Source organism: Capsicum annuum, chromosome 4 (assembly GCF_002878395.1).
Source record: "Capsicum annuum cultivar UCD-10X-F1 chromosome 4, UCD10Xv1.1, whole genome shotgun sequence".
Lineage (NCBI taxonomy): Eukaryota > Viridiplantae > Streptophyta > Magnoliopsida > Solanales > Solanaceae > Capsicum > Capsicum annuum.
In genome coordinates, this window is record NC_061114.1 from 190,960,248 (window position 1) to 190,981,204 (window position 20,957).

Genomic DNA, 20,957 nt, shown 5'->3' on the forward strand with positions numbered 1-20,957 from the left:
GTCTATTTAAGTTAGAAACAAGGTTGTCAAAGAAATTCCTACATCACTTCCTACACCCAACATCCTTTATTTCGCTTTGTAGACACACCGGACAAGTTCTAGTCATTTCTATTCATGTAGAATATATACAAATCCTCACACTCGCAGTGCATGCACGGAGTCAGCCCAATGTTCCCAATCATGTTCTTTATTGAATTCAAAATTAAGCCAACACATCAAATTGCATTTATCGAGATTAAATCATCATTACTAAAATAAAAATACTCTTATTCTTATTGATACTAGAATTTTTTTCTATTATTGTAAAGATTACCCATTTCACACACTCCTCTAAGATAGTGATTAGGTTCTCCTAAATTTCTTTACTTCGTATGACCACTCCCCTAAAACGGTCATCAACCATCTATCATAGGGAATGGAAACTAACTATGACTATTTATTCCTAATTACCAAAGAGGGCAAAGGCAAATGTAACTACTTGAAACTAAACTTGCCAATGAGGGCAAAAATAATAATAAAATAATACTTTAAACTGAAGCAATATGCGATAAATGCCAAAGAGGGCAAATTGCAATCCACAAAGTCAAAGTTACTAGCTATTACAGAGCAGTGTTTCGAATAGCTAGTACTTGCAAACACATCAAAATAGAAAAAAAAAATTGTTCAGCTATGTAAAAAAAACAAAGATGAAGCAGAATACAAACCCACCACCCCATACTTAAAATAAAGCACTGTCCCAGTGCTTCAAATTAAGCTTATGGTAGGGTGGCAGTATACTTCCTGATCACTCAAATGAGACTATAGCAGCCATGTCTTCAGGAGCCCCGTCCACATCATCGCCATCATCAACAGCTCCATCTTCATCAGATTGCTCATCTTCATCAAACTCCATGTTAGAATCCCTATAACTATTCTCTTCATCAGTGGGTACATCATCATCAACTGGCTTAACAAAATCTGGGCCAATCATCAACATGGTCCTAGCATGGTGGCCAAGTGGATAGTTGAGCTCTACAGCATTGAGCTCCTCTGGTGTAGCTGGTCTGCTTCCTGTCCTCATCATCATCATCATCATGAGACCATACAGCCTGCCCAGCACCTCATCAGTCCTTGTATGTCGCTCTAGCATGGTCAAAATTGTGCCAGATGCCCCAGATGTGCATCTTGCAGTAGTTATATCCACAGGGCGAATGATTACCTCAGGCTTATAATCCAGCTCCTCTTCATCCACCCTATGCCTTCATAAAAATCTAGTCACTAGACCTACAAATCTAAAGCTACGACCCACCTGGGTACGCGCCTTCTTTATCGTAGAAAAAATTACACTCCCCATATTTATTTCCATATCAGAACACATTAGGGCATAAATCAAACATACCCTATCCATAGTAACCTCAGTCATATGCTTGCCTTGAATCAAGCATGAATACACAATACGACCCCACATTCTTGCTTCCTTGTTCATCTGAGTGTAGGGGAAGGAAGAATGCAAACCTATAACACAATTCCTAGTCTAATGGGATGAAGATCACTGACCACAAAACAAATGCCCAATATTCTCATACGAAGGTGAAATAATAAAATGCCTCAAGAAATTTGGGTTTGTTTTTGGTATACCCAAAAAATCGTTAACATTAGCAGCTGTGAATCAAATTACCTTCTCTCAAACCTTCAACAAATATTTAGGATGACTAGTGTCCCAATTGGCATAAAACTCTCTAACAAGGTTCAAAATGCACTCAGTCGGCTGATGGAAGATGAAATTCATATTTAGTGCCTCAATTCTCCGTACCATGGACTAATACTCTCTCATTAAGCTGGCATGATCAATATATACCTTCGGTATGTACTTAGCATCAGTATGCTTAGTATACCACTGCTTCCCATCCTTATATACGGCCTGGAATCCAAATTTTCAAACCTGCCCCCACTGAAGTAGTGGGGCCTTGGGCACCCTAGTCTGTTGCCCCTCAGATGGTCTACTCCTCTTCCTAGCAGGGGCAGAAGGTCCTGCCTTTGCCTTCCCCTTGCTTGGTTGTGGTTCCATTATACCTCAAGAATTAAGAAAAGGATGAAAGAGAGGGAAAATTTAGAAAATTAATCTAAGAGGAGGGTAAGAAGGCGGCGTATGATGTTGAAATAAAAGGGTTTAGGGTTTTGGTGAAGATTTATTTATAAAAGGGTAGGTCGGGCTAGGTTTAGTTAAATGTTTATGTCTGATTTTAACCCTCTTTGCGACACGGTAGGATCGTGTAGACCTACTGGAGAATGTCAATTGCCATTTAACTTCCCACCGTGATGAGCTAAATTTTACGTCTTGTCACTGTAAATTAACAATTGTCAATTTTCCAAGTTACGCGACGCGCTGAAAATCACGATAGGCCACTGGAATTACAGTGACATGTGTTATTGTATGATGACTCACATGTGTTATTGTACTTATTTCATCCTCTCATAATTATGATGATTTTCTTTGGGCTATGTGAGTCTTTCATACATCCTGTATATTTCTTATAAATATTTATGATGATGATGTTTATAAAACTGCATACACCCCCATATACTCGGTTCCTTTCCACGGTACTGACCCACATCTTTGGATGTGGGCTGCATTTTCTTGAAATGTAGGTTCAGGTGCTCAGTTCCAAGTTTCACAGTGATTCTTCGGGCATGCTGTTCTACATCCTCTATCGTGGTGTGTCCTCATGTTCCGAGGACGTGATGTCTGATGTTGGTTTCACGAAATTGTTTACATTTGATAACTGAGTATGAGTTAGTGTGGGCATGTCTCAATGGATCGTTGGTTTTATTAATTTTCTTAGACGCTTGTCAGACTAGTATAGATGTTAGGAGTTGACTAATAAGTTTATCTTTCTAAAATTCTTTTATTCTTGGATGATGATTACTCTGTTGATATTTCAGGGTTATTTATGGAAACTCTATTGATTCGTGTTGAACTAAATGAAAATGGCTCAAAGGGTTAGCTTGGGGCTACTCATAGCCTCAAGCACTGTGTGACTCTTGGGGACCTATTTTTGGGGCGTTACAAACTTGGTATCAGAGCCTAAGGTTTTAAGGTGTCCTAGGGAGTCTAACAAGCCGCGTTAAGTAGAGTCTTGATCATCGGTGTGTAGTACACCACATCTATGAGCAAGAGGCTACAAGACATTTTATGAAAAAGTTTGATTCTTTCTTTCAGAAGTCTATCATGCTTAAAGTGTCTCTCTCTGCTATTGATTCGTGCTCTCCTCTTTCATAAATATTCCTCCATGTCGAGCGAGAAGAAATAATGATGGTTTGGGAATTCTGTGTCACCCACGAGTCATTTTATCTCTTACCTCAAAGCTAGAAAGCTTATTTCCAAGGGGTGTATTTACCATTTGGTTAGAGTCAAAGTCACTAAGTCTGAGACTCCAACTCTCCAGTCTGTTAACGTCGTCAATTAGTTTTCTAATGTCTTTTTGGAAAATCTCCTAGGGATACCTCCTGATAGAGAGATAGAGTTCGGGATTGATCTTCTTCTCGATACTCAGCCCATTTCTATTTCTCTTTACCGTATGGCCCCTATAGAATTTAAAGAGTTGAAAGAACAACTCAAAGATCTACTAGATAAGGGTTTCATAAGGCCCAGTGTTTCTCCTTGGGGTGCTCCTGTGTTGTTTGTGAGAAAGAAATATGGCTCTTTGCGTATGTGCATTAATTATCGCCAACTAAATAAAGTCACAGTAAAAAATAAGTACCCCCTTCCTAGAATAGATGATTTATTTGACCAATTGCAAGGTGCAAGTAATTTCTCAAAGATAAACCTTCGTTCCGGCTATCATCAACTCAAAGTTAGGGAGTGTGACATCCCAAAAATTGCTTTCCGAACTTATTATGGCCATTTTGACTTTTTTTGTTATGTCTTTTGGGTTAACTAATACCCCAGCAGCTTTCATGGACCTCATGAATCGAGTGTTCAAACCATATCTGGATATGTTTGTCATAGTGTTTATCGATGATATACTGGTGTACTCCCGTAGTGAGGATGAACATTCTAATCATCTCCGAACTATCTTGTAAACCCTTACAGATCACAAGTTGTTTGCCAATTTCAGTAAGTGTGAGTTTTGGCTAAGTTTAGTTTCTTTTCTGGGTCATATAATTTCTTTCGAGGGTATTAGAGTTGATCCCCAAAAGACGAAAGCTGCTAGAAATTGGCCAAGACCTATTTCTCCGACTGATATCCGAAGTTTCTTGGGTTTAGCTAGCTATTACCGCCGTTCTGTTGAGGGTTTCTCCTCTAAAGCATCTCCTATGACTCGGTTGACCTAAAAGAAAGTGAAGTTCTTGTGGTTCAAATCTTATGAGAAGAGTTTTAAGGAGTTGAAGACTCGACTCACTTCAGCCCCTGTTTTGACTTTGCCTGATGGTGTTGATGGTTTTGTCGTGTACTGTGATGCTTTGAGAGTTGAGTTAGATTGCGTATTGATGCAGAAGGGTAAGGTGATAGCTTATTCTTCTAGACAGTTGAAACCCCATGAGAAAAATTACCCCACCCATGATCTTGAGTTGGCTGCTGTTGTATTTGCTTTGAAAATCTAGAGACACTATTTGTATAGTGTCCATGTTGATGTTTTCACTGATCATAAGAGTCTGCAGTATGTGTTTACCCAGAGAGAATTGAATCTTAGGTAGAGACGATAGTTAGAATTATTAAAGGACTATGATATGAGTTTGTTGTACCATCTGGGCAAGGCCAATTTTGTGGCGGATACCCTAAGTAGAGTGTCCATGGGTAGTGTTTCGCATATGGTAGAAGATGAAAAAGAGTTGGCTCGTGATGTACATCATTTGGATAGATTGGGAGTTAAGTTGTTTGACTCTGCTGACGGTAGTATAGGGGTTCAGAGTAGTTCCTAATCCTCCTTCGTTTCGGAAGTGAAGGAAAAACAATACTTAGATGCTAGTTTGGTCAGACTGAAGGAGTCAGTCAAGGACCAAAAAGTAGAGGTTTTCTCCCAAGGGAGAGATAGTGTGTTGAGATTGCAGGGTAGATTGTGTGTCTCGAATGTTGATGATCTGAGACAGAGGATTATGGCTGAAGCGCATAGGGCGCGATATTCTATTCATCCTGGTGCCACCAAGATGTACCGAGACTTACGGGAAATCTATTGGTGGAGTGGCATGAAAAAAAATATAGCAACGTTTGTAGCTAAGTGTGCAACATACCAACAGGTTAAAGTTGAACACCAAAGACCTGGTGGTATGATGCAAGAGTTTAGTATTCCCACCGGCAATTGGGAAGAGATAAATATGGACTTCATGATTGGTTTACCTCCTTCCTGATGACATCATGATTCCATTTGGGTTGTGGTTGATAGGTTGACTAAGTCTGCTCATTTCTTGCTTGTTCATACTTCATATACTGCTGAGGATTACGCTAGATTGTATATCTGAGAGCTAGTCAGACTGTATGGAGTTTCTTTGTCTATCATTTCGGGTAGGGGTACTCAGTTCACTTTGCAATTTTGGAAAGCTTTTCAAAAGGGTCTTGGTACCCAGGTGCTTTTGAGTTCTGCTTTTCATCTGCAGACCGATGGTCAGGCTGAGCGAACAATCCAGACCTTAGAGGATATATTGAGAGCTTGTACCCTTGACTTTAAGGGAAATTGGGATGATCACTTACCGTTGATAGAGTTTGCTTACAATAACAGTTTCCACTCTAGTATTGGTATGGCTCCGTTTGAAGCCTTATATGAGAAGAAGTGTAGATCACCCATAGGTTGGTTCGAGGTGGGTGAAGCGGCTATGATTGGTCTTGATTTGTTATTTGAGGCTATGGAAAGAGTTAAGTTGATTAGGGAAAGGTTGAAAACTATGCAGAGTCGTCAGAAGTCATATGTAGATGTTAGAAGGAGAGACCTTAAGTTTGAAGTTGGTGATTTAGTGTATCTGAAAATTTCACCCATGAGGGAGGTGAAGAGATTTGGAAAGAAGGGAAAGCTTAGTCCTCGTAATGTTGGTCCTTAAAAAATTCTTAACCGTGTTGGTAAGGTAGCTTATGAGGTCGAGTTGCCTTCCGAGTTGTCCTCTGTTCATCCAATATTCCATGTCTCCATGGTTAGAAAGCATATTAGCGATGCTGTGGTAGTGGATTCCTCTGTGAGTACTGACATTCAAGAAAATCTTTCTTTTAATGAGATTCCTATTGAGATTCTTGATTTCAGTGTCCGAAGACTAAGGAACAAAAAAGTTCCCTTGGTAAAGGTGTTGTGGCGAAACCAATCTGTTGAGGGTGCAACTTGGGAAGCTGAGGCGGATATGTGATCCAAGTACTTGCACCTATTTTTTGCGAACTCCGATCAAGACGAAGGTACCGTTCTTCCTTAAATCATGCACTTTTGATAAAAGTTGCAGCAGTTTAGCTGTCATTTATTATGTGTTCAGCTGTAGTTTCTTGAATTTATGCATTCTATGATGCATTCGGAGTGAGAAACGATGTGGTGATGAGTCTAACGAATGGTTTCAGCTATATGCTCTATTCCCTATCCAATCTTGGCATGTCTAGCGTCATTTGAGGATGAATGTTTTCAAGGGGAGGATGATGTAATACCCCGGGAAATTTTTCATTGAAATTTTGTGCGTAAACGTGTTGGGTTCTATCTTCTAGTATAAATTATAAATTTTGCCGTGCGGAATGTCTTAGATTATGACCCACCATTGCGTAGATTATCAAATAATATTTCGAACGATATATGGATAATCCAAAACGGACACCCAAGCGACGAGTTATGAACATTCCGATCGAACCATGAATAGTAGTGAACAGTAAAGCGTGCAGAAAAAGTACTGAGGCCTGGTGTATTTTTTCTCCAAATTTAAATGATCATAACTCCTTATACATAATGATCTGGGTAATCTACTATATATCAACAGAAATTTCTATGAGTACTCTTTCCAATGAAATTGGTTTCATCCAATTTGTCTATCGGAGCAAAAAGTTATGATTGATTTACTTCAGCCTATCAAAAGCGAATTTTTAGGGCAAATTCAAACGATCATAACTCCTCGTACACAATGATCTGAGTGAGAAACTATATATCAACTGAAAGATATGAGAGTCCTCTTTCTAATGAAATTGGTTTCATCTAATTTGGATATAAGATTAAAACGTGATAGTTGATCTACTTCAGACTATCAAAACAGTCCACTAAAGAACCCCATATTAAAGCCTATATTAAAGCCTATATTAAACCCTATATTAAACCCTATATTAAACCCACTAAAGAACCCTATATTAAAGCCTATTAGAAGAATTATATGTTATATTTCATCAAATTTCCTCAAAAACAAAAACCCTAAGCTCCTACATCCAACTTCAAGAACCTCTAAAGTTCACCATTAATTCTGCAAATTTATTCAAGATTCCAAGTTCCTAGTTCAAGAACTTCAAGAACCTCCAAAGTTCACCATTAATTCTACAAATTTATTCAAGATTCCAAGTTCCTAGTTCAAGAACTCCAAGAACCATCATTCAAAGGCACGATTAACATCTCAAAAATGAGTATCGATCTAAAGTTCATCATTTAAGGTATGTGGGGTTTTTCAACAAGAACTCTCTTTCGTTCTTGTGCCCAAAAGTAATTTTTTTTACAAAGGCATGATTTTTATTTGACTTTTACGAATTTGAAGCATGAACCCATATCTTATGATGATTTTTATGAAATCTTGATGTTTATGATTTTGAAAGATGAATTTACATGTGTGGAGATATAAAGCATGAATCTTGAACGATATTTATCATGATTTTGATATTTGGGTCGTCAATCCCCATTGAAAATTATGTTTTTTGAGAAAGTGTGTGTTATAAGCACGTTGATGTTGAATATTTGAGATATTTTAAATGATTTGACCTTTTGGTCTTAATGGAGTTGTTTTAAACTCGAGTGTGAAAGAAATCCACAACATGGTTGATTTTGATAGATGGGAAGCATGATGGCTCCCGATGTATATTTATATATTACTGATATTGTTTTGTTGTGGATTGTTTTTGAAATAATCTGAGCTAAGTCCAGCAGAAATCTTTAGCACCGAGTGGGAGGTATAAAGCGACCTTACTTCCCTAGAACTACGTGCCCTCGTAGTAGTGAGCCTAAGGCTGATTTATATAGTGATCACTAGTTTGTGTGGATTTGATATCGATAGTCCTACTCCGATGGCAAGGATAGGATGGCTCTCCCCAACGTGGGTTGTACGTTGGACTCCATGCAGCTCACATGGTTTATGTCGGTTATAGGATCTCCCAGCGTATGTGTGTTTCCTTGTGTCTATGGTGAATGGTGAAGTAATTTGAAAGTGAAATTATGAAAGTTATTCTTTCGAAAGATTTAAATGATATTTACATTATGAGAATTGATATTCTTGATGAACTGAAAGTGATTGACAAATTATATGATGACTCACATGTGTTATTGTACTTATTTCATCCTCTCATGATTATGATGATTTTCTTTAGGCTATGTGAGTCTTTCATATATCCTTCATATTTCTTATAAATATTTATGATGATGATGTTTATAAAACTGCATACACCCCCATATACTCGGTTCCTTTCCATGGTACTGACCCACATCTTCGGATATGGGCTGCATTTTCTCAGAATGTAGGTTCAGGTGCTTAGTTCCAGGTTCGACAGTGATTCTTCGGGCACGCTGTTCTACATCCTCTGTCGTGGTGAGTCCTCATGTTCCGAGGATGTGATGTCTGATGTCGATTTCACGAAATTGTTTATATTTGATAACTGAGTATGAGTTAGTTGGGGCATGTCTCAATGGCTCGCTGGTTTTATTGATTTTTTAGAGGCTTGTCAGACTAGTATAGATGTTGGGAGTTGACTAATAAGTCGTATTTTGTTATCTTTCTGAAATTCTTTTATTCTTGGATGATGATTACTCTGTTGATATTTGAGGGTTATTTATGGAAACCTCATTGATTCATGTTGAACTGAATAAAAATGGCTTAAAGGGTTAGCTTGGGGCTACTCGTAGCCTCAAGCATCGTGTGACACTCCGGGACCCATTTTCGAGGTGTTACATATGTCCTCCGTAAACTGTGCTTGTTGAGCCATAAACTACTTAAGCATCTCCACCATATTACTTTTCAAAGCAGTCACCTAATTATTCTGAACCGGCTGTGGATTTCGTTGCATTGGTCCCTTATACTGATTTATCTTTTGTGCCTGATTCCCACCCCATGAGAAATTAAGGTGGTTTCTCTAATTTGGATTATAGGTACTACCAAAATTCTGTTGACCCTGACGATTTGCATTCCCTATATAGTTGACTGAATCTGGATTAACAGAACATGCATCTGCTTTATGCTCACCATTTCCACAAACTTCACACCATGAATATACCTTTTGAACTACATTCATTGTGGCTGCTGGTTATGTTATACCTAACTTTAAGTTATTGAGCAGAGTAGTCATATGGTTCCGCATTGCTACAATCTATGCTTGTAACGTAATGAACTGATCAACCTCCAAAACCCCTGCAACCTTCTTGGGAGCATTCCTTGAATCTACATGCCAATCAAGATTCCCTTGTGCAATTCGATTCAGCAAGGTATACAATTTTTCATATGTTTTCTCCAAAGCTTGACCCCCTGCTGCTGAATCCAAGAGAATCTTTCTATTATACTCAAGGCCTTCTATAAATGTATGCACCAAAACATCATTCGATTGATGGTGATGAGGACAATTTCTGAGCATGCCTTTGAATCTCTCCCAATCTTGGTAGAGATTTTCTTTATCTTTCTATCCGAAACTTAATATCTCACTCCTCAATCGTGCGGTTTCTTGAGATGGAAAAAATCGAATAAGAAACCTTTGAGCACAATCTTCCTATGTAGTGATGGATTGGTGTGGTTCAGCAAGTAGCCATCTCTTTACTTCCCCTAGTAGAGAAATGGGAAAGAGTGTTAATCTGACATAATCAGTATTCACATCTTTAAGAATATATGTATCGCTTATCTCCAGGAAGGTTTGTAAGAGCTGCTGTGGATCCTCATGTAAGAGTCCCTGAAATTCTCCCGCAGATCTCAACAATAGCACCATATTTTCTTTTAATTCCTACCAACCTCCTGGTTCAGGCTTCAGAATACTACTAGTCACGAGGTGCGTAAGTGGGATTGCCACCTCGCGAATAGGTCTTGCGACTGGTTGAACAGGAACAACTGGAATAACAGGAGCTGGAACATTTCCAACATTTGGATCAGTAACTATAGGATCGCGTATTTCCGCCATCTGTCCCTGTTGAATGTAGTATTGAACTCTTCGTCTCTGATGTAAAATTACTTCTAGTTCTATAAAGGTCTCTACTAACTCTTTATCCCTACCAATCCAATGTTCAGCTAAACCTGCAAAAATTCAGCCTCTAAGATTAAGTTGTTAACACTTAAACTTATTATTAGAAACCAAAAATTAAAGCAATATACTAATTCTATTTGATCCCCGACAACGGCGCCAAAAACTTGTTGCGTCCTACGCACACACAAGTGTACGTGATCATGCAAGTAATATAATGGCTTAGACAGTCAGATATCGTTCCTTTGAGGATCAATAAATCATAAATTTATTCAATCTTTAGTTCAAGACAATTGAGTATGAAGTATTTGATGGTATCAAGATTAAGTTGATTCTGTAAATAAAATGTAAATTACTAAATAAGAAATAATAAATGATGACTAAAGCAAACTAAGAAACAGTTGTAATCATTAATAAGGATGATTCCATGGTTGAGGTATTTTGAACAATCATACAATTCTCTATTCTTTTCACAGTCTAATTGGTTATCGGGTTGATGTTTTGTAAGGATTATGCCACAATCTTGGTCTCCCAACCTCAAATCTTCTATCTATTGAATGTTGTAACTATAACTACCACAGAGTTACAACAAATCTTCTAGATTCATGAAGTTTTCTTCTTGCAAGTGAACTAAGCAAGGCTTCTAGGTATATCCCTATCCTAGATGCTAATTCAAATCCCTTATTTTATAAAAGAATAGGAACCTTGCTCCCTAATTTCTTCGTTCTATCCTATGATTCTCCTCCCGGATTCACATAGAAATATAAATTTATTCTAATGGTGGCCAATCATTAAAATAGTAAGCTCAAGAAATCAAGAACAACCCAGATGATAATCCAAAAAGAAACTATGAATAAGAACCTTAAAGTACTAATCATATCCATTAGGCACGAAATGGAATAAAAGCTGAATTATACTTAAGAATTCATACAAAATTTCTTGAACTAAGTCTAAATCTGGGTGCATATTAGTGCTTTGAGAATATAAATATGCCCAAGATCAGCTGGTATATACATATTCAGTGAACTCAATCATTAATAGATTATTGAACTTATACTTGTAGCAACAACATGAAGATACAGATCTAGAAGCCCAACAGATGGATTATGCTAGTGTCAAAACATCACCACAATAATTCAGTCCTACCGTTGTTCAGAATTTGGGTGAAAATCAGGATGCTAAAAAGGTAAATAATAACTAACATATGATTATCCATTTGAATGTAGATATGTAATTGGGTTTTTTTAGCAGTTATATGTTTTTTTTTATAATAGACCTGTATAAACATATACAACTGAATTTTTGTTTGATATTGTTTTAATGTTTTTTCACTTGTTTGTAAGGGGTGCACTGATTTGCATCTAGATAAAACAAACATTGAAATTGATTCTCAATATTTAATTCCTGATGAGCTCCTACAAAGTATAAATTTGGATTATAATCTTTCTGAGAAGATTGTTCATCATGATGTTCGAGTATGTATAATGAATTGAACTTTAGTTTTTGTGATGTAAAAATCCTAACAATCCACAGGACAATTATATATTTTCTTACATTTTTATTGTAGATCACTGATGAGAAAATGGATTAAACAAATTTGTCTGATTCACAGTTTACAATCCTAGATGAGTTGTTACCAAGTCTTAATGCATACCGGAGATAAACCATCACAACAGATCCAACGAAAATCTGTGGAGAAGAACCCAACGATGAATATTTCAATAATAAGAAGTCCGAGTCTGTTGTTCAAGATCATTGTCGGGTATGTATTATGATCATGTTTGAGGTTATGTGTGTTATTTTGGACATAACAAAATAAACTTTTTTTCATTTTATAAAGGAAAACAAAGAGAACGTTGGATCAAGCTCTAAACCAGACATGCACGGAGAGGTTGATCTTGGTATGGAGGAGAAAATTATGAAAACTCCTAAAATACACGAATTAACCACGGATGAACAAAGGGATGAACTAGTTTGGTATGATTCACAAAACACAATCCCTGATGAGCTGCTTCCTAGTTTGAATGTCTACAGTAGTAAAAACATCATTGTTCATCCCTCTCATGAACTTCAAATTCCGCTTCAAAAAATACAGATTAGACGACTATCTAAATTCAAGGAGTCACCTTACATGATAAAATTTGGTTCAGCTATTGTTAAGTACAATTAGTTATATATTTAGTTTATAATATAACATGTTATGCAAATACTTTTTAATAATTACATTTTTGTATTATGTAACTATATAAAGAGCTCAGAAGTGCACATACATATATTCTTCCAGAAACATTCATTTATTTATCACCCAATTGATGGGATAGTGGATACGAAGATTGTCAACAAGTTCATGGATTGAATTTCTGAAGACCTTCTCAAAGTTTATGCTAAAAGGTGTTTTTACTGAACTATTTTAACTTTTTTAATTCAATTATGTTTTTATGATTTAACATATACCGATTAACAAAAAAAAATAGGAAGGCAAATCCAGATCATTTCAAAAGGGGTAAATCAACCATGCCAATGATGCATTTCAGAGTTGAAACTGTTGAAGATAAAAATTGATTCTACACAATGGGGTTCCCTGACCAGTCATGGGCAGACTCAGTTAGTATATTACTTTGACAATGTTTTCTTTACAGTTGTAACACAACTTAAATTATACATATTATGTTACTCGTAAATACATATGCAGGTGCACATATATAATTTTTCTATATTTTTTTATATTATTTTGACAATGTTTCCTTCACAGTTGTAACACTACTTAAAATACATATTATGTTGCTTGTAAATACATATGCAGGTGCACATATGTATTTTTCTGTGCTTTTTGTATATTATTTTGACAATGTTTCCTTCACAGTTGTAGCACTACTTAAAATAAATATTATGTTACTTTTAAATACATATGCAGGTGCACATATGTATTTTTGCTATGTTTTTTATTTAACAAAGGATGTGTTAAAATTTAAATTGCATATGTCTATTATAATACATACACATGCTAAATCTAGTATTTAAATACTTTGAATGAGCTAAAATTTGTGGTGTTAATTACTACAACAAATTAATTTTGCTTCTACTACTTGAGGAAGAAGTCGAAGTATGATCCCAACAGGTCTTACAAATTCAGCACTGTGGATTGCAACTTTATGAATATAATAAGGTCTGTTCATGATGTTTATTTTGTGAATGATGCAAACCTTATAGAGAAAGGACAGTCGGTCCATCTTAATGAATACATACATGGGTTCCGTATGCATGCTGCTGTGCCATGGCATACGGTGGAAGATATTTATTTTCAAGTCAATATAAAGAAAAAATATCATTGGGTACTAGCAATTTTATCCTTCTCAGAGAGGTGCATATTCTTATATGATTCATATGAATCATCTGGACATTATTCGACTGTTCTTGCTGAGATTAAAAAATTGCTGAGATTATCCCATTGTGTCTCCAGCAGTCTGATTTCTACGTTAAGAAAGGAATTGATGTTGAAAATCATCCAAGATATAAAGACAAAGACTCGTCAGATATGTTTGATGTGTTATTTCAAGAGAATTTGCCTCAACAATCGAATGGAATCTTGTAAGTTATTTAATTGACATATAACAAAATTGTATGTTTGTAAAAAAATATATTTTAGTTATTAATAATTTTTTTTTCCTTGTTTTTGTAGGGATTGTGGTCTCTATATGGTTACATATTCAGAGTGTCTTTCTTATGGTCACAAAGTTCTTGCCAATGAATTCGACTCCAATGCACTCCGTAAAAGATATACAACATTTTTGTGGGACTATGAGACTCGAAAATAAGACGCAAATGCTCATAGTGATGTCGAAGCACCTTTGAGGCCTGTAAGGCAAAGTAGAATAACTAGTGTCATTGAAGTTTTTGATGTATGATGGATTGATTACTTTGTATAGTTCAGAAGCTGGTTTAATGTAGGTTCTGATTGTACAAACTAATTTTGATGTTTTGAAGTAGTTCTAATTGTAGGTTATAATAGTACTTATTTTTAACTGAATGAAATTAGTATTTTATGCAGTTCTACCTTTTACTATGTGATTTAGCTAAAAAAAATACATATGTAGTGTTCATATTATGCTTAAAATACATATGTAGTATAAATCAAGTGTTTTTAGCGTAAAAATATATATGCAATGATATGAGTAAGCATTCCAAAAATACATCTGAACCATACCTAAAATGTATTTTAATATGTTTTCATTTTTTATCAATATAAATGCGAATTTGAATTAAATATATACTTGTGTTTTTTAAGCTGTTCTTTTTTTTATTGTAACATTTTAGTTATAAAATACATATGCAGTGTTAGCATTTTGCTAAAAAATACATATGCACTATAAATCAAATTTATATAACCTAAAAATACATATGCAATGTTAAGATTAGGCATTTCAAAAAGATACACCTTGATCATAACTATTATGTTTTCAATAATTATCATTATAAATGAGGATTAAAATTAAAGATAAACTTGAGTTTATTATGCAATTATTCATTTTATTTTGAGAGTTTAGTTACAAAATACATATGCAATGTTGATATTTTTTTCTAAAAAATACTTATGAATTATTTATCCTAAAAATACATATGCAGTGTTAAGTTTAAGAATTTCTAAATTACATATTGATCATACCTAATATGTATTTTGATATGTGTTCATTTAATATTATTATAAATGAGAATTTGAATTAAAGATAAGTTTGAGGTTTTAATGCAGTTACATAATTTATTGTGAGATATTAGTTACAAAATACATTTGTTGTGTTGATGGTTTTCTTAAAAATACATATGTATTATACATCAAATGTATTTTTACCATATAAATACATATACTGTGCTAACACATATTTGCAAAATATGTCATGTATTTAGATCAATGAACAATTACGAATCAAATAAGTGTTTGGTTAATCACAGTTACCAAATTTAACCAAAAATATATATACACAATGTTAAAAACGCATATGCAATGTTCACATTTTACAACATATATATATGCAGGATTCAGATATTACTGTGTTCAATTGACAAATGATGCACAAATGTATTAACTAAAATATTTCATGATTATAAAAAATTAAAAATAATGTTTTCAGCAATAATACGGAAGAAGAAATGTATCATTTGCGATATTTCCTACAAGAACTTCTATTGTGACCCTTAGCCCCACAACCACCGCATGAGTTGATGTTCTTCTTTTCAAACATATCCCAGCCTAATTTTTCACGATCTTTCTTTGCAGGTCTTCCTGGAGGTCTTTTGAATTTTGGAGGCAGTACTATTTCACCAAGTATGCTCTCTGGAATTATCTAGTCATATTTGTGTGGCAACGGGTAGATGGGAACATCATATGTATTCAAAACAGTTTTTAGTTTAAACAAATCAAAACAGTATGGCGCCTTCTCAAAATTCTTTCTCTCTAACACCGCACAAGCATGTGCACATGGTATCTCATCTAGTTGAAATGTATTACATGAGCATTTTTTTTCCTTGAGGCAAACAATGAAGTGCTTTTCTTTGTCGTGTACCGTATACACATATTCTGTGGCTGGTACAACCTGATATAAAAATAAAAAGTTAAATGCAATTCTACAAAAAGATGAATTTCATATTCTATGATATGTTGTAAACACACCATTATTTTGCAGGAAAAATACATATGCAATAAAAATATATATGCAGAGGACATCATTTTTTCTGAGCATCCAAATACATATGTAGTGTTAATAATTTTCAATAAAAAAATACATATGCAGAATACATATTATGTTTTTATATGTTCATATTGTTTATGTTGTATATCTTTTCATTAATTTAAAATTGAATTGAAGGTATTTTCATACTTATATTTTCATAATTATAAATTTCACAAATTTAAAAGATCATACCGTCATACGAGTACACAAAGCCTCGTTCTCTTTGAGTATGTCATTAAACTTTTCAATGAGTGTTGTGAAGGTATATGAAGCTTGTTGCCTATTTTCGCAATTTCATTTTGCAAACAGTAAATGAACTTCCTCAAGAAAGTCATAAATTGGCAGTTCTCTAGCTGATACAAGTACTCCATTTATTGACTCCGCAATATTTGAAGTCAAAGTCCATCCTCGATAAACTGTTGCATAGGACCTAACCCACTTTTCGTAACCAGATAATTCCAAATATTTCTTCACCTTAATATCAACTGCCTCAACTTTTTCCATTAATATGTGAAATTCTAACTTTGAATATGATTTGGCCATTGTATAAAAGATCTCCGATAATGCATCGTGTGACTTTCTGTAAAGTTTTTTCACATTTTCCCATAGATGCTACATACATGCGTAATGTGGAACATCTTTGTACACATCACCAACAGCCTTTATGATGCTTGCATTCCGATCAGACACAACATACATATTTTCTCTTTCCCCGTACGCTTCCTTTAGATTCTCAAAGAACCACGTTCAAGATGCATCATTTTCAGAATCGATCACACTGCCAAAGGGAATATATGACCTGTATATATAAAATAATTTTGCACAGTAAAATATAAATACATATACGAACTACATATGTATTTTTTAAAAATACAAGGAAATAAAACTGTATATTTAATAAAATAAATGATATCAATTACATATAATAAAATGTAGACTCACATCACTATCAAACATAATCAATTTTACATGTTTCATTCATGAAACTTTGAAAATATATGTAATTTTATACAAATATGTATATATCTACTGGAGATATGTATTTTCAAGTGCTACACATAAATACAAAATCAAAAAAAGTAATCAGTTATACAATGTAATTGCTATAAAATGGTACTAACCTGCTCCATCCATTATACATGCAGTTACAAATGCCCAAGTATACATTTTTCTCAAATAACTAGCATCAACAACTACGACTGATCTTCAATGATCGAATCTCTTAATGAATGCATGTAGAGCGATAAATACATACAAGAACTCATTCTCAGCTGTCTTCTTCATTCTTATATGTGACTCCGGATAGGTAGTATTCAGTACATACAAGTATGATGGCAGCTTATCATAATATGCTGATGGCTTACCCCTCAACTCTTCTAATGCTCTTTCCTTAGCCCTCCAACATAAAGTGTATGTCAATTCCATACCAAAATCTTCCTTCATATCATTTTTTTATTTCCGTCGCACTGTATTTTCGTTTGCGATTTTTGAATTTCTGTTTAACCATACCACCTATCAACATACTAGTAGCATGCACCTTTGGATAGATATTGTCCTTCACTGGGAAACTATGTTGAGGTATGAATTCTCTTATTTTAAACATTCCAGTTTCTCCTATGCTTGATGCACGTATTAAAAACTCACAGTTTCTTGATTTGCAACATATTGTATATATGCATCCAACATAATTTTATATATTCAAAATACATATTCAAACTAATATTAAACAAGAACAGAGTGATATAGAATGTACGTATTTCTTATTACTTGACCTTTTACTTCGCGTTTGAAACTTCTCCCTAATTGAGTAGTCCTTCATGACTGACTTTAAACTTATTTTTGTCAAGTAAACCTGGTCTTCCTCAACATGCTTGTGATGTAGGTCTGAGATAATCACCTCAACAATATCCATTTCAAATACATCTAATGCTTGTGTATCTTCAGAAACCACCAAAGCTCTTTTATTTGTTGTATTTATCACTGTTTTCAAGTTGTCAGAGTTGGTAATTCTTTCAGGAACACATATAGACGAACTTGCCACATTACTCCCTACAACTTTCTCCAAAATGCTTACATATAACGGAAGACAATTCATCTCTTGTATTTGCTTTTTCTGAAAAATAAACACCTTTAAACCCATAGCATTATGTATTTCTATCTGCCCTGCATTAGCAGTGATTTGATATTCCACTAGAATACGTTTGCTGGTTAAATCCACACTTAAATGAGATTCCAAAACATCGTGTAGCTCAACGAATGTTGCTGATGTGCTCAACAGTATAGCATCAGTGACATATTTTTTGAAGTTTTTTTCATACGTCCATCGACCAGAGTGCTTCACAAGGACTGGTATGCTTCCCATTTCTACTTGATTTAACCAAAAATGCAATCAAAGTTACGCAGCCAACATAAGATATACATTTAAACAAAAATTGTTTAAAGTAAAATACAAACACAACAAAAGTTTTCAACCAAATATAGAAACTACTGAATCTAACGAAAGTTAAACATGGATAAATTATATTTTCACATATACAGTTATACTCTCAAATTCCGAAAAGCAAAACAAAAATACATATGCAGTTTTAACATTAAGCATATAAAAAATACATATGCAGTATTAACATTAAACATCATAAAAATACATCTGAAACATACCTAATTTGTATGTTGATATGTGTCAACACAAACTACAAAATACTGAATCAAACGAAAGTAAAACATGTATAAAATCTATTTTCACATATATAGTTACACACTCAAATTCCTACAAGCAAAACAAAAATACATATGCACTGTGAACATTAGTCATATAAAAAATGCATACGGAGTGTTAACATTAAACATAACAAAAATACATCTGGAACATACCTAATTTGTATTTTGATATGTGTCAATATAATTTCATCACATTCAACCGCTGAATTCGATCATTCATTGATCTAGGATTTCAAAAATTAATTGAATAAAATTCAAATCGAAATTCGTTTAAATTATGTTCATAATCGATTATACAATAAAGTTAACATATTCTAGTTGAATACTGAAATTTTAATACCTGAAACAACTTCTAAACTGAAATTTTGCAACAAATAGTTAAATTCACTATTCTTTTTGTTATGTATGTTGAATCTACTACTGCATTGCTTATAACTAGAATTTTTTTTACAATTTTTTCATAAAAAAATTTAACGTCGACAACAAAAAACTAGATAGCAACATTAATAATGGTAGAGACAAAAAATCGAAATGGAAAACATTGATGATTACGTACCTTAGACTACGATAATGGTTGAATTTGCAACTGATAGTTAATTCGAACAAATTGAACTGAAGAATCTGCACTTGAATTTGATTTAAACAAATTAATGATTCGTTTCGAAACTGATGCTGATTTCGAAGAAGATACTATCAAATTAGAAGAAATTGCTCAGAAAAACTAACACCAAATTTTGAATTTGTGTTTTTTTCCTGATGAACTCGTTAATGGAGAAAATTGAAATTTGAAAATTGTTTACTGCTGTTAAGCTGTAACGGAAATCACGTGATTGAAGTTGTTTTAATGAAAAACGAACCTACAAATTTAATTAATTGGTAATTATACCATATTTATCTCAACCAATTTCAGTTATTTAAGGGAAGTCAAAATATTTGTATATGTATTTTTATAGCAGCATTTTTTTAAAAATACAAAATAGAAGTTGCTACAAAATGTAATTATGAAACTGTTGCTATAAAACTAATAATTAGGGCCTTAAGTATGTGAATTTTTTCCTATTTAGATTTAACCAAATTTAAGAGTTTAATACAAGCACATAAACCAAGTATGAATTACAAAAATGAATGGAGAAAATTTGAAGTTTGGGCCTCTTATCTGCCTATTTTCTGAAGGAAAAATTTCAGAAATAGCAACTCTGTAGCCTTAATTATACCTTTTATAGCAACAGTTTCATAATTATGAAAAATTGCAAATTGTATTTGTATTTAAGTAAAATGTTGCTATATAAATACATATACAAATATATATGTATTACTCATAAATACATATGAACAATTGAAAAATACATATTCTTCTATTACTATGAAGTGTGTAAAATATTGCTACCTTTGCTATAAGTTGTAATTTTAAAAAAGTGTTGTTATTTATTGTAATTATAGTCTTAAGGATGTTAGTTTCTGCAATTTTTCCTTTTCTGAAAGTTGTCCATATGTTGGACTCATGGACTTGGTCCATTATCACTGTGTATATCAATTGTATATCAGTAATATTCTTTGCTCACTTTCCTGTATATCAAATGTATACAACTTGTATACTTGGCCACCTATACTTGTATATTTGATCTCCCATATGTATACTATCCTCCTTTCTTCATTTTTAGTCTATCTTGCGCATTAGCTCTTTTGCGTCGAATATGACTCGAAGATAGTTGGGTTTTGGCCCAACGAAAAAGCAATAGGGAAATTGGGGTCTTCTTAGGACTCATCAGCTTCACGTGAAAGGCAAAAGATAATGTAAAACAAGTTAGTGTAAAGTTCAAAATAATTCAACTTAAATTAACTCAGAAAAATTGAACACCAAAGCAAATAATCGGAGAAAGGGGTGACATGAGGTATAATATTTGTGTTCAAAATTTTCCAGAGAAAGACATTAGCCCTGTTAATGAGTTATTCTTTCAATGAATCATTGCTACACATTTTAAATAACTACACAATAGACTCCAAGAAAGGATAATGATCGACTCTAAGCTAAATTGAACTATGCATATTAAGAAAATTTCTATTCAATCACAAAAAATTGGGGAAATGAATAGAATAGAAGGGACGGGAGCTTACATCCTTAGAAGAGTGTTCATTTAAGTTATCAAAGGCAACAAAAGCACTATCCA

General features: G+C 34.1%; 1 protein-coding gene and 1 non-coding gene across 2 annotated transcripts; one reads left to right on the plus strand and one right to left on the minus strand.

Annotated features, from left to right (window-relative positions):
* The first annotated feature begins 9,722 nt into the window (after positions 1 to 9,722).
* On the plus strand, positions 9,723 to 9,829 carry LOC124898215. The gene has a single exon (XR_007055191.1). It is a non-coding gene; the product is annotated as a small nucleolar RNA R71 (small nucleolar RNA).
* A 7,887-nt stretch (positions 9,830 to 17,716) lies between these two features.
* Positions 17,717 to 20,020, minus strand: LOC124897881. The gene is made up of 2 exons (XM_047411466.1): positions 19,346 to 20,020; positions 17,717 to 18,435 (listed from the first exon to the last, which is right to left on the minus strand). The coding sequence occupies exon 2, from the start codon at positions 18,431 to 18,433 to the stop codon at positions 17,783 to 17,785; it is 651 nt and encodes a 216-aa protein (XP_047267422.1). The 5' UTR covers positions 18,434 to 18,435; positions 19,346 to 20,020; the 3' UTR covers positions 17,717 to 17,782.
* Between the last annotated feature and the right edge of the window lie 937 nt (positions 20,021 to 20,957).